This window comes from Photinus pyralis, unplaced genomic scaffold (genome assembly GCF_008802855.1).
Source record: "Photinus pyralis isolate 1611_PpyrPB1 unplaced genomic scaffold, Ppyr1.3 Ppyr1.4_unclustered_Scaffold340, whole genome shotgun sequence".
NCBI classification, from domain to species: domain Eukaryota; kingdom Metazoa; phylum Arthropoda; class Insecta; order Coleoptera; family Lampyridae; genus Photinus; species Photinus pyralis.
The window spans coordinates 39080-54579 of NW_022171397.1; the positions used below are offsets into that span (position 1 = coordinate 39080).

The window sequence follows — 15500 nt, forward strand, 5'->3', positions numbered from 1 at the left end:
GTCTAATAACACTTGCCTAATCAGGTTTTTCGATTGATATTAATAAATACACATCTTCTTTATTTATTGCATATGAGTACTGGGAATTAAAATTCCATTAGCTTACGTATTTGTCTTTTTAATGTTTATTCAAGGGAATCTATGTTTTTCAAAACTGGATATTTTTCTCCAAACATTGTACTAAACCAATATTTTTGATTCAAAACAAACATACTGTACTGTACTGTATAATGATTTTTACGGTTTCAAAAGTTTCGTATTTTCAATATAAGTATTCTTATTTGATTTATTCTTTGGGGAATTTTTCGGAAGACAAAAATTCTCTTTGTGTGATGGTTTTGCCTGTCCGTCTGTATGTTCCTCATCTAACTCGAGAACGAAAAAAGATGCCCAACCTTGGCCGATCGATTTCTACTAGTTTTTGTTTCAGTCGTTCGGAGCCAAGTCCTTATAATTTAAACCTGACAATTTTAGAAACACTAAAGGAGGTGTGAATTTTCAATGCAAATTGCAATAAAAAATTTTGCTGGCAAATGTGTTAAGTTTGAGGTTGTGAATAAAGGCAGCGTGATAACAAAAAGAGCAGTGTAGTTTAGTTAGTACATTGTAGGGTGACATATAGCAGTGAAAAGGGAACAAGCGCATGGTGTGCATCATAGTCATGGAATAGACTGGTTCACTTTTATAAAAAAACAGCGTTTTAACAGGTTCTAGGGGCATTTCAGACAACATTTGGCCAAATTAGGCGTGTTTTACTAATTTGGACCTGCTGAACACGAATATCGATGTTGGCACCTCGAAATCTGAACAGGAAGTCCAGAATTCAAGATGGCGGCCAATTTCCGAAAATGTTGATATTTTCACTCAAGCGAACGATTTTTTCGATCTAAAAACGGATTATAATGTTATTCCTGACGGAGGTATGGCACGATAATAATAGTGAACAAATGTTTAAACAATGATTTCATAGTTTTTCTAAAGCCTAATTTACATTTGGCAAGTTTACTGGCGGAAAGCACTTTCTGCCAGTAAACTTGCTACCCAATTACTATTTAACTGGCACTTTCCGCGCATTTACACGTGGCAAGTTTACTGACCGACAGTACTTTCCGCCAGTAAACTTGCCAAATGTAATTGTAAATTAGGCTTAACGTCAAAGTGCGTAAAAGTGGATCCCTTTTTTTCATAGTACTATGGCTATATACTGTTTAAATTTCTTCACATCGTGTAATTATTAAATTATTTCTGTTTTGGCAAGCATTTTGGTTCCTGTGCGTCGTGTGAAAGATATCCGCGATGGTCCATGACCTCATATGGAAGAATTTCCTTTTATTAGAGGAAAACAAAAGAAATCTTGTCGCATCACCTTGAAGAGGCCTCATTTGACGGCGTACTGGTAATTGCGAGAGGCTTCAATGATGAAAGAAAAGTTTTCTGTAACCGTCAGAGGACACAGATTTCCTCCTTAGAAGCTTTTCACATCAAGGAAGCGGATACTAGAAAAACGCTACAGATACAGATGCATTCCTGTTGCTTCTTCATCACTTAGTTTCAGGAGTGGCGAAGCTTTAGATCTAACAATTCTGAACTCCATTCTCGTGCGATTCCATCTAATCTTCTCTAGCATTTCATCCATTTCAATCATTACGGCATATCAGGTGTAAATCTCAAGATGTATTTTTTTTATCTTATAAACTATGAAATGTCGCTCAGACTACCCTATCTATCCTGAATTGAAAATAGCTACATTCCCATTCTCCCAACGTTAGATTAATTCCGAAGGCTGCTCTAGATATCGTCCTTGTGTCGTAAATAGGATTGCTCGTCAAAACTTTGTAAAAATATCGCAAAGCTCAATTGATTACTACCTAATAGTCCAGAAGACGATTGACCTAACACTATGAGAATAACGAAGGTGTTAATAAATTTGTATTCACTTTTCTATATGCTTTCATACTTTAATAATAATAATATATCCTGAGGAACGGTAATTAATCCCTACCAAAATAAGAATCTTCCGAAACACCGCAGTATAGTTGAACTCCCTTCATTTTTTTCATTAATTAACGTAAAATTCGAAAGATTGTAGTTATCAAAACTTTATAAGGAGAATTATGTAATATAAACGCATTTCGGGAATAATTATATGTGTCAGGATTACTGGAAACAATCGTTTTGCAAGTCCTCCTTTTAGCAAGGGGAACTGGGAATTTCGTAGTTCTTAATTTTACGCATCCTGCATCCTCCTATTACATTATTGTTAAAACAATAGTTAACTATTATTATCGTGAAGTACCTCAGGAATAACATTATAATCTGTTTTTAGATCGAAAAAATGGGTCGTTTCTAAGGAGGAAATCTGTGTCGTCTGACGGTTACAGAAAACGTTTCTTTAATCATTGAATAAGCCTCCAGCAATCACACGACGCACAGTAACTAAAATGCTTGCCAAACAGAAATAATTTAATACTTACACGATGTGAAGAAATTTAAACAGTAGCCATAGTAGGTACTATGAAAAAAAGGTTTCCACTTTTACGCACTTTCAGGTTAGAAAAACTATGAAATCATTGTTAACATTTGGTCACGATTATTATCGTGCCGTACCTCCGTCAGGAATAACATTATAATCCGTTTTTAACAAAAAAATCAGTCGCATGAGTGAAAATATCAACATTTTCGGAAATTGGCCGCCATCTTGAATTCTGGACATCCTGTTCAGATTTCGAGATGCCAACATCGATATTCGTGTTCAGCAGGTACCAATTAGTAAAAAAAGCCTATTTGGCCAATTGTTGTCTGAAATGCCCCTAGGACAGAGAATCTTCGAAAAGTGAACCAGTCTAGAAGTACAAGATAGGTGGTGGAAATAATGAAAGCGGCAAATTTAATTTAACAAAATGTATTTGGCTCATACGCACAATTTTGGGTAGTTTATAGGATGTCATTTTAAATTTCTTTATTATGATAACTAATGAAACATGGAAACAATGATTTCTAACTGCAGATGCAATAAATACTTACCTAAAATCTCAAAAAAGATTTCATTCTAAATCGCAGCAATAAATACCAAAATCACAAAAATATGAGCGAGAAAGATTTTATACAGGGCGTTCCTAAATATGATGTAAATAAGGAAGGGGCTATTTTTTGGCTTATTTTATGACTAAAAGTTCATATAAACATAGGTCCACAAACGCTTCGTTATCGATCTACAGGTTGTTTCAAAATTTTTTAAGTTTTTCTTTATATCTTCTGCAGTTTTTGAGATATTTCGTTCCACTTTGAAATATAGGTTACGCTGAAGGGCTTACATAATTGGCAGTGAAAAATCTACAGGGTGTTATATTTTCAGGGGTCATGTTTCATTTGTTTACTTTTGAACCCTTTTTCGATATCATAATTATTACTACCAAGTACAAGAGGGCAACTTCACATAACAAATCACAACATGACGTGTTACTTTATCGTATACACCAGAGGAGGCATACAAATAGAAAGGTATATAACAAACCGCATTTTTTTCTGTGAAAAGATACGTTATTTTTTGTAGAGAAGACGTTTATTGGACTACTAAAATGGTGAAGAAACTATGTGAGTGTTATTACAATTTGTTGATCCCATAATTCGTAGATCCACGAAGAAGCAGAAGACACGATCTTCGAACAATTTATATGACTTGACGGTGTAGGTGCGACGCTATGCCTTAACTATTTAATAAGGTTTTGTTTTTTAATTGCATTTATAAAATGTTGACATTCTTTGTCCATTTTTTAAAATAACATTTACCTAATGCCTATGAGTTCACTCACATAAAGTCACTAAATATACAAAGTACCGCAATCCATTGGGCTCGTGTGTTAGAGAGAGAACGCATGATTTTTGCCCAAAAATGGCGGAACTTACCAGATTCTAGTAACTTTAATGTTAGGGATTGTTCCACCTGTTTGGAGATATTTGTATACATTTTTATAAAACATGACAGTACTATGAAGTTAGGTTATGAAAAATGACAGCTATTCATATGTTATTTTTCAATTTTTTTAAGTTGGCAGCAAATTTGCCCAAAAATGGCGGATGATTGCGGTACTTTCTATATCTAGTGACTTTAGTTAAACCATTGTTTATTAAACATATTCAAGTAATGTTTTACATTCATTAAAAATTATCGCAATAAATTCATCCCTATTTGTTATGATCATTAATTGGACAAATTACCCCTTTCTTATTTACGTACCTGAAATGAAATTTAAATTAAAAAGATTTCTTCAAAATTGTCCCGCAAATATACAGGGTGATTCCTATAGTACCTGCCACCGTTTGGGAGCGTGTAGGTGGTGCGTAGGGGAGTATTTTGATATAGGACACTTGGAGTCGGAAATCTAAAATAAGGGTGCCAGAGCCAAATTTACCTTCTGGAATTTCGCGCCTGTAGGTAGGCAACCCAACCGGCCGGCGGGGCACACGGAGCGATCTCAGGCGGCGATGTGTGGCTGACACTTGATCAGAATTTTGTTTAAACCCACGAAATCCCGTCTGCAACGACGCGTATTAAGTGAATAAACACTATGGCAATAGTATAATAATAGTTGGCTAGATGTAGGAAGTGCATTGAGAACAACGGTGGCCACGTTGAACACTTGTAAACGTTATTGCTTTTGACTGTCGTTTTCCCTCCTTCACTCCCATGTCGCTTCCTCACGCTAACTCGCTCTGCATCGCTCCGCGCGAAACGTCGGTCGGTTGGGTTGCCTACATACAGGCGTGAAATTCTAGAAGATAAATTTGGTTCTGGCGCCCTTATTTTAGATTTCCGACCCCAAGTGTCCTATATCAAAATACTCCCCTAGGCACCCCCTATACGCTCCCAAACGGTGGCAGGTACTATAGGAATCACCCTGTATACTTAGTTGGATTAAAAAACAGCGGAAAATATAAAACGTTATAGGTAACCGCAATGAAAGTATAATCCACAATTAGACAAGATGGTAATAAGGTATGCGTACCTATATTTAAAGGAATTTCGCTTTTATTTGTTGAATAATAGTCAATAGATAATTTGATCATCTAATTAGCACATAATAAGTCGAGGTACAATCGTACAAAGGCGACCTTCAATTTCGCCGGAAGCACAAAAGTTAATCTGTGCCGGAAGGTATGAGGTGCAATATAAGTCGCCTAACTTCGATTTAGACCACTGAAAAATTCGTGACGTTGCATAAATATTTTTTCCAATTTGGCGCTTTTCTATAAAAGATGAAAAAAAGAACTATCCGTACGAATAATGCGCTTTATTAGTAGATTATAAACCGCCAAAAACCATGTAGATCGTGCAAATAGAACTCCAGTAATCCTTTATATTCGTTTTATCAACGACTCTAATTATAACCAAAATTATGATAAATATCGAAAAACAAAATCCGTAGGAAGCTGTACTATATTTCCTACAATATCCAACATCGACCCAGTTTTCAAAGCAACTGCAAAACCGTAATCTTAATAAAATATTTTGCCCTTTTATATACGTCATTTCAGATTCAATTCACTGGATTTATGCTGATTATGACAAGCAGATCGGTCTTAAAGTATCATTATCATTATCTAAGTGCCCCTTCGTTATAACAAGTCTCTGGCCCCTTCACACTGGGCGACTTAGCAGCGCTGCTTAGTCGCGCTGCGGGACGAGACGCAGTGCAGCGCTGCTGAGTAACCAGCAGCACTGCTAAGTCGCCTTAACCCGAGACACAGTTGCGCGTTCAAATCCAGTCGCGAGACGAAGCCGCTGAATGTGCGACTGTGTCGCGTGCTGGATTTTAGCAGCGCTGCACTGCACCGTCTGCACCCTGTCCCGCTGCTCAGCAGCAGTCGCGCTGCTAAGTCGCCCGGTGTGAAGGGACAGGGACACTAAGACCATACATACTGCTAATTGTAATAAAATATGCGTATTTAGAGACACAGGTCCACAACTACAGAGCAAACACGTTTTATAAAAATATAAATATGGAGAAAACGTTTTTATTTTTGTTGCTCAATTAGTCCAGTAAGAATAGATCAAAACATGGCAAATAGGGGAACTAAACCATGTATTACTAATTCTTCGGAAATGTGTAGCAGATGGTTCCCTGATCAAAAGTGTAGAATGAATCAAAAGGCCGAAAGAGATCCTACAAATTTAGAAAGAATACATTTAAAACCAAAAAGTGCCATGTTCCCCTAGAACTCATCGGACAAAAGAAAATTCTGAATCACTGTTCACAGAGGTAAAATCTGGAGAATGAGATGTAACATTGGATAACGCTAAACACATATTATCATATATACAGGGTGTTACACGACCGTTCAAAAAAAAAAATCGGGTTGTAGAGGGCATCAAAACAAGCACTTTTTCCAAATAAATCGAGGGTCCAACGTGTTTCGTTTGGGAGCCACCCAAGAGTGTTGAAATCTGCATTTCTTCTTTAATTTTTTTCTCAGCAACCATAAGAGTTACAAAGTCGGGTGGCATGTCTTTGAATAGGTTTTTGGGTATGCTCTTTCCGATTTTGCAATTTTTTTTTCAAAATTCCTACCCCTAAAGGGCGCACCCCTAAACTAGGGTGCAAAAAAAAATTCTGATTTCGACGAAATTTGGTATCTGGGGGTTTTTTAACATGAAAATCACGAATCTGAAATTAGTTTTTGAAAATTCGAAAAAAAAAAGTTCCACTGCAATTCTTGGCGGGACAACGAAAATAGAGATAATTCCACGAAATTTGTTGTGTACATACTAAACGAGTTAAGGAACAAAACTGTCGGACAGTTTTTAAAAATAACTTTTCAAACAAAAGTTATACTCATTTGAATGTTGGTCCTTCGGGCCGCGAAGTGTCCCAAGCCTACTAGTAAGCCATAATTTCGCATGGTTGGTCGCGTGATGGCAGCTTCAGAAGATATTAAAACCAATCCTATGATGGTGTTGAAGTCGTCAAATTCTGTTCCAAGGAGATGCAGATTGTGCGTGGCTGCTGGCGGTGGCATTTTTGAAAATGTTGCATAAGCATATCGCTTCTTTTTGGAAGAAGTGAAGTCCGTTACTGATCACTAAAAACAAAAAAAGTTCTTTTCAGAACTGCCAAATGTTTTCTAGAAAAAATGAACCGTGACCTTTAAGATTATCTTCAACTGAATAAAACTTTTCCCCTACCTTATTTAGATAATAAATAATCGATCAGCGCTTTAAGATACCTTGGTAGGTGTTTTAATCGATACATCGAATTTTTTAATCATTTAATGACCGAATTAATTCCAAATAACAAAATATCGACTCAAACCGTTAATCTTTTGTTTTTGCGACATTGTCAACCAACACATGCGAAATTATGGCTTACTAGTAGGCTTGGGACACTTCGCGACCCGAAGGACCAACATTCAAATGAGTATAACTTTTGTTTGAAAAGTTATTTTAAAAAACTGTTCGACAGTTTTGTTCCTTAACTCGTTTAGTATGTACACAACAAATTTCGTGGAATTATCTCTATTTTCGTTGTCCCGCCAAGAATTGCAGTGGAACTTTTTTTTTCGAATTTTCAAAAACTAATTTCAGATTCGTGATTTTCATGTTAAAAACCCCCAGATACCAAATTTCGTCGAAATCAGAATTTTTTTTTGCACCCTAGTTTAGGGGTGCGCCCTTTAGGGGTAGGAATTTTGAAAAAAAAATTGCAAAATCGGAAAGAGCATACCCAAAAACCTATTCAAAGACATGCCACCCGACTTTGTAACTCTTATGGTTGCTGAGAAAAAAATTAAAGAAGAAATGCAGATTTCAACACTCTTTGGGGGGTGGCTCCCAAACGAAACACGTTGGACCCTCGGTTTATTTGGAAAAAGTGCTTGTTTTGATGCCCTCTACAACCCGATTTTTTTTTTTCGAACGGTCGTGTAACACCCTGTATAAGAGAAGTATATGGATAAACGAGTGGACACGCCTATCGCCAACGTTAGTGGATGGAAATATACTTCTGTCATTAGTTGGGAACTAGGCGCTAATGCGCTTGCCTGTTATTATGTAGTGTTACCCATACAGGGCCGTAGCCAGACTGTATAATCAGGACAGGCTCACAAACATTCAGTACAGGCGGCATATTCCTGAACGATGACAAAAGAAGCATACATTTATACCATTTTTGGAATATACGTGTGATTACTATGCCACTGGTTCAAGATTACGTCAAAATTGCGTTACAAGCGTATACAAACTTGTTCCAATGATATCGAGAATATGCTCCCAGACTGAAATCTAAAATGTAAGCAATGTTCCACATTTTGACATTTGAGCGAAAGCCTGTTGAGGGCCCAGAACAAGAGGGACAATAAATAAAATAAAAAATATAAAAATAAACGAGACTGTCGCCCTGTTATTTGTCCCTGAAAATGACTTACAGGCCACAATAACTAAAAAAAAATACTGGCTTTATTTTCATATAAGCACTTTTTCAAATTTTTATTTTGCAAATAACCACTCGGCTGGCCTAAATTAACAAAAAATTCAAAATTTACTACGTTTGTGAACACATGTGGCAATTTTTTTTTAAAACAATTACAATAATCATCTAAAATGAAACCTAACTCAAACTGACCTACTACTACATTAAATGTACCCTGAAACCAATTTAGTGCTCATCAAACAGCACAGACGATAATAGGTATCAAATGTCACTTATTTTTAAACACTTGTTCTACCAAGGTAAGCAATCCCAATCCTCTACGTTTTATATTTAATATCATGCTCGAAAAAAAATACGACAAAATAAAGTACTTAGTACTTTGCATTGCGTGTTTTTAAATTAAAAAAAAGTTTTTAATCACCAGATTAAATTTTCTCAATCGTCCTCGTATATGCAGTTCGCGCATGCATACATTTAATATATGCGATATGTTTGTTTTTAATCGAAGCTTCTATGGTTAAAATTTTTCAGAGATTTTCATCAGAAAAAAAGATGTCATTTTGCAGTTTGCGCATGTTTGCCTTTGTGAATGACATTTGTAGTTTTCGATTTTTTACTACATGTGATATATTTTTCTTTACTAGAAGCATCTATCGAAGAAATATTTTCATAAATAATGAAGTTGGGACTGCACAGAATGCGCATGCGCACATCTAATGTTTACAATATGAGATATGTTTGCCTTCGTTGGAAAATGCGCTAAAAGATCAAAGCTTCACCAAATATTTGTGATAAACCTTCACGAGACACCCTCGGCCATTTGAGATGTTGATATATCGCACTTCTATACCAATAGACATTGCAGCGTTGCAGGTTTTAAAAAACATGTTATACATAGATATGTTCGTTTAATTGATAACCACAACATCGTCAATAGTAATAATTTTCTGTGTTATTATATATTTTTAGCAGACTCGTAAACTCCAATAAGAAATTCGGAAATCTGGCTAGGGCAGGCTTACAATTTTTCAGGGCAGGCTCAGCCTGCCCTGGCGTGTCCCTGCCTACGGCCCTGTACCCATATATACTTCTCTTATATATATGGGTGTTACCAAGCATTTACTCCAGTTTGACATAACGGATTGAGGTTAAATTGTTTGTTTTGTTTATGAGTTATTGAACTTTTGTTTAATTTTAATAGTAAAGAAGACTTTCGTAGTTATATAAATCAGTATACGTAAGTGATACACAATAATTGTAAAGGAATACCTAATGTTTGGCAATTTTAGTGTGTTCATTACTTAGAAATAAAGAAATGCAGGTACTTGTGGGAAAGTGGATTCTTCGGTTTCATGGCACAAGTAAGTTACAATGCAATTATCTGCAATCAATGCATTTATGCCATACTTGTTATTAGATTCCCAAGTGAAAAAAGCAACAAGAATCGGTGACTGCAAGCATGTGAACTATCGGAATTAGATGATGTAAAAACAAGGGTGTGTTCTCGTCATTTTAACCGCTATGACTGCATTGATTTGGATGCACGCAAGCATGATGGGGGCACGAAGTTATATGGGGGTCACTTAACACCTAAAAGATTTCCAACTCGACAATGTTAATTTTATTTTAAAATCAGTAAATGTCTTTAATTTAATTGTGTTTCTTTGAACATTGGTAATGTATCACTTTATATTATAGCTGATGCGAACTTATCCAATTTCATGTTATATTCAAGATATAATCCCTATAGGTATATTATTTCAATTGCAATTTAAGTTTCTAAATCGTTACAAAGTTTGCCTTCGAAGTTGAAGGGTGTAACTGTAAACAAACTCCGCTGAGGAAGCTCGAAAGTTCTCCGTGAAAATGCTACAGTTTCCAAGCAGAACGATATGGAGTACTTTGAACCAGAACGCACTGGGGGGCACGTGAGCGCTGATTTGAGTTGGCAGTGAAATCATTCAAGTAGGCCATTGACTGCAGGTCCCGAATCCTTGTGTGCCGAAAACAATGTCGAGGGCACAAAAAAGGGAAGATTCAAATTGTGTCGCAACCGATCCGTGCCGTGTCGATCCGAATCGAGTCGATTCGGTGCGCGTCTTTACCAATATCTATGCTTATTACATGCGAATGCTTTTGTATGGTGTCTCGGTATGTGGCAACTGTAGTTTGAACGGTGTCTGAATATACGCTAACGGAACTTCTTGTTTGGAATTTGAAATCGCACATCTCGGTGTAAAATATATTCTAACAATTGCAGTAATTCAGTAGGACTTGTAGTTATAGTTACAGGCAAATTATTTGTAACTTGTAGATTTGTTAAAATTGTATGATGTAGGGATTTTATAAATGTTTTGCTTTCAAAAATCGATAGGGTGGTTATCAAAAAATGTTTCTTTAACATTTTTGATCGAACGCTATTTTATTATTTGAGAAAATAAAAAATAATTATGAATACAAATGTTTTATAGAGCTGAAAGATAGTTTTAAAAATTTTTGTTTTTTTTAATAGTCCTTAAAATAAGTTATGACGATTTTTCGAAAAACCAAAGAACGCCAATAACTTCGAACCCAGGCACCAAATCAAAAATTGGAATTAAGAAAAGTTGTTTGTTTTAATGAGTTTGAACTGCAGTTTTCAGGTGTAATCTTAAGTACATATTAACACCCTGTACCTATATTTAATCAAAGGAATCCGATATTTGTGAAATTTTGCATATGGGCATAATTTCATTTTCTAAACAACTTTTCTTAACAACAGTTTACCGTATTATTGACCGAAATTGCACTTTACCTCAACAAAAAATTATTATTTTCTCATTTGTTACGGCCATCTTGGATTTAAAAAAAAAGCAAAAATGTGCTTGAAATTCTTTTCAGACCAAGCAGGCCGAGATCCTAAAACATCAAAAGGAAACTCCAAAATTTTTGATCAATTACACACATATAGTGATGTCAATCTGGGTACACCCTCTATTTGTATGCGCCCCTTTATTATTACAAACCACTAAATTGTTCAAATTTCCATATGCATATGCATTGCGAGATGCATTGTGTTGACATTTTACAGAATTCAATGTAGGTAATTTAGATGTTAGGTGTAAGTATCTAAATAATAATTAATCACAGTCTATTTTTTATGGTAGGTTTATAGAATCATTATCAATGGATACCTTCACCAGACGAAGCGCTACCTAAAGGCGGGAATACACTCTTAACAAGATTTCTAACACGAGGTGCTGTCTGATAGCACTGTCGAGGTGTAAATTTCACTGTATGTCCGACTTAACGGTGGTACCTATGTACACCTTGACAGTGCTATCACACGCCAACTCGCGCGAGGAACCTTACTAGTTTTTTTTGAGCTTTTTTTCACTATTCACTAAGTATTTCAGCATGCAGAGCGAACATGTCGAGTCAACAACCTGACCTTATCATTATCAAACATGTACCTATTCAAAATTCTCAAGTAATGAAAGCCAGAATGAAAGTATTTGAAATTGTAATTCAAAAATTGAAAAAGTAATTAAAAAATTCAAAATGTAATTAAAATACTGAAAATGTATTTTAAGGTACTGAAAAGACACACAACATACTCAACAAGTAATTAAAGTATTGAAAAAGTAATCAAGTAATTAAAAATTCCAGGGGCACACCATATTTAATAATAATAATATTTAATTGTGAGGTGTGAATTCTCTTACACTCGTCAAAAGAAATGGCAAATTACATTAACATTAATGATAATAGTGTATAACACTCATAACAGACAGGTAAAAACCCTAACTAGGTACATAATCTAGGTACCACTAGCCACAAACTCGTTAAAAGAATAAAATGCCCCACATAGAATAAAATTTTGTATGCGTCTCTTAAATATGGGGTAGTCTAAAATCCTTATATCTAAAGGAAGGCTGTTATATAAATATTTGGATTGGTACTGTACTCCTTGTGATTTTGACAATCTGCATAAATCAGTACCTACAGATATTGTTTAAGGAGTTGTTTGCCCCTCGGAATGATTTGATTACAGGGTTAATAATAGCAACCGATTTGAAAACATTTAAGATCTAATATCATTTATTGATAATAAAAAAAGAACTACTAACATAATTATGATTAAGTAGCAATAACATTTTCAGTATTTGTCGGTTGAACTTTCAATACCATACTAGTAATTCTTGTAAATAATGGATAAAATATATCATCATCTAAATCTGACCAACTTTCCTTTAGAATCTCTTCCACATGTTCATAGTCTGATTTGTACTTTTTATTTGACTTCTTGACTTCAACTGTAAACATTATTAAACTTTTTGGAACTAATGGGGAGTACTCATCGCAAATGCTATGAAAAGCTTGCGCATTAGTTCCTGGAATTTGATTTAAATTTTTTACAATCATTACTTTCCTTTCTTCAAGATCCGGTTTGTAAGTGGAGATGATGGTACCATAATCGGTTTTCGTACTTAGAGCGGAACTGGTTAGTATAATTGGATTGGAAGTGCAATCATCATTTAAAATACCGGATGCATAATCAGCTATGGCTAATGTTAAATCATTTATAGTCTGTCGTGTGTCACTGTCGTATAGGAATAAGAATATTGAGGGCTTATTAAACGCCTTGATCTCACTAACTCCACTAACAATCGCATTAAATGTACTTTGCGGTTGAGATGGAAATTTTTCTTGAATTTCTTCTATTGAGATAAAAGTGCATTCCTTATTATTACTTGACATGGCTGCATAGGTAATCGTAAATACACCAACCACAATTACGAAGCACAGAGCAACCTAAAATGATTTAGTTAATAGGAGATCTTGTAAAGTAAATACTTACCGTGGGCATGTATTTTGTATCCACTTTTAAATTAGACTGTGATTTATTAATGTTAATGTTCTTTCTAGGTAAACTTTCACATTCAAAATTTCTGTCTATTCTGGGTGCTGATAATGAGTCACTACTCGAACTACTGCTATCAGATTCCAAATCGCTCGCTTGTTGTTTGTGGATTAAAATTGGACTGATACTTTTATTGCTTTTATTAGGAGATAAACGTCCATATGGAGTGCTAGTTGCTGGAATCCCCTACAAAAAGTATCACATAAATGACAAAACTACCTACTTATACCCATTTACCTACCTTCCTAATATTTTTCCTATATCTTTGAGAAGACATTTCATTTACTTTTAATTTGAATACATAATTTATTACTAAAACCAAAAATTCATTCAGCCATACAAATTAACAAAACGCAACAAATTTTTAACCTCAACATTTGTTTTTCTTTTTTGTTTTCATGAAATCCACAGATTTGAAAATGGTCGCGGTCAGCGGACAACAGCGAATGAGCGAAACGGGTTGCGATGGTGAAACTAGCAGCGAATTTGTGATGTGGCAACAGCGCACGCCTCCAGTAGCCCTTACAGACTATGAAATCTCAAAGGCCCTTACCATCAAAAAGTTCAAACAAAAGGCGCTTTCTTTCGGTTACTTCGCGATCATGATTTCAAGATCGTGAGTCGTAGGATCACGTTTTACGAAAGAACGCGCGAATTTAAATCAAAGTATGGTTAAGTTTACGTAGTACACATTAGCATTCGAATTACGTATTTTTTGTTTGGATTATGAAAGAATTTAAATACAAGTGGAAGTACTTGCACGATTGTGCTCCTCTTCATTTTCAGTAAGCCGCTTTACATTAGGCAATTTTAGTGCAATGCAAGGCTTGTGCTATGCAATCTAAAATTGGCTTGCATTGCTTATTACGGTTTTACATTTATGCAATTGTGTTGCAACTTTTGTGCAAGTTCAGAAAAGTGTTGCAGTACTGACAACATATTTTTCAAAAATTGAAACTTTTCAGCTTGTTTACACCGAAGGTTATTCTTGAAACTTAATAAAATTGACCATTAGGTATGAGCAAACAACTAAAGCCATAGAGTAAACAACGTTTAGAGATACCGCGCTGTGTAAATTTTTGTCGGCTAGGAACTATCCTTGAATATAGATGGCCATTGAATGCATCAAGTGTCTCCCTCTTAATTCCAGAATAGTGTACTTATTTTCCGTCTAGGATTCAAACCTACGCAATTAAAAGCTCGCGAGTACCAAGCTTTTTATGATATAATTATGTAACTGTATACATGTCGTACGTCCCACGCATTGCATACCTATAAATTGCGCAGCCAGCAAAATGGTTTTTATTTTCATAACTTGCGTCTACATTGTGACTGGATATTATTATTTATAATATGTGCGCGCCAAGAATTAAAAAAAAGGGTTATAGTATTGAATGAAGACATGTTTAAATACCTATCTACATAATGGGGGGCCATAAATATTTATTATTTGAAGACATAAAACCCAGATATTTGCAATATTCGGCAAAATTGCCTTTAATCGGGGTATATTGACCTTTTGTTTTGCTTAATAACCTACTGTAGATTCCTATATTTTGATTTGATTACCAGAGAATTTAATTTGACCTCATCCGGCAATCTACGCTAAATCTTTTAAGTTGCATGGTTGCACAATAAACAATAATTAAAACGCGATGTCTCTTTCGTATCGTGTTTCGTGATAATTGGGAGCATTTGTGGTCTGTGGATATGGGTATCTAAGAAACTATCGACCTATTATATTTAATAGTTTCCGTTTTTCCCAAAATTTTGGAAACATGCATGGTTACGCGACTTGTTAGCTGCTTTGAGAAATTTTATCTTCTCCATACATCGCTTCATTGCTTTATCAAAGGAAAATCTATGGTTAGCGGTCTATTCAACTCTATTGAGTCTATTTTGAATTTTGATATGTCCAAGGTTCAACCACCACCTACTAAACCTAATACGGAATTACCTACTGGAAATGTCCATCACTGGATCACATTGTAATTTAATATCTCGATCGAGTGACGTAAAGATCCAATGTGACATAAAAAAGTTTATGTGATTTAGTCGAAACCCACAAGTCATGAAAATTTTAAGTTAGCACCATTAGCAAGATGAGAAAAAATTACTAAGGGTTTTGTTAATGGTTATTTGTTCGTATCTTTGAAAATAAATGAACGCCA

At 35.2% G+C, this 15500-nt stretch overlaps 1 protein-coding gene across 1 annotated transcript; it reads right to left on the bottom strand.

The window, feature by feature from the left end:
• Positions 1 to 12488: 12488 nt before the first annotated feature.
• Positions 12489 to 13907, bottom strand: LOC116182075. Its single transcript, XM_031502574.1, has 4 exons — positions 13699 to 13907; positions 13571 to 13641; positions 13267 to 13515; positions 12489 to 13220 (listed from the first exon to the last, which is right to left on the bottom strand). Exons 2-4 carry the CDS (start codon positions 13604 to 13606, stop codon positions 12546 to 12548), a joined length of 960 nt encoding a protein of 319 aa, XP_031358434.1. The 5' UTR covers positions 13607 to 13641; positions 13699 to 13907; the 3' UTR covers positions 12489 to 12545.
• Between the last annotated feature and the right edge of the window lie 1593 nt (positions 13908 to 15500).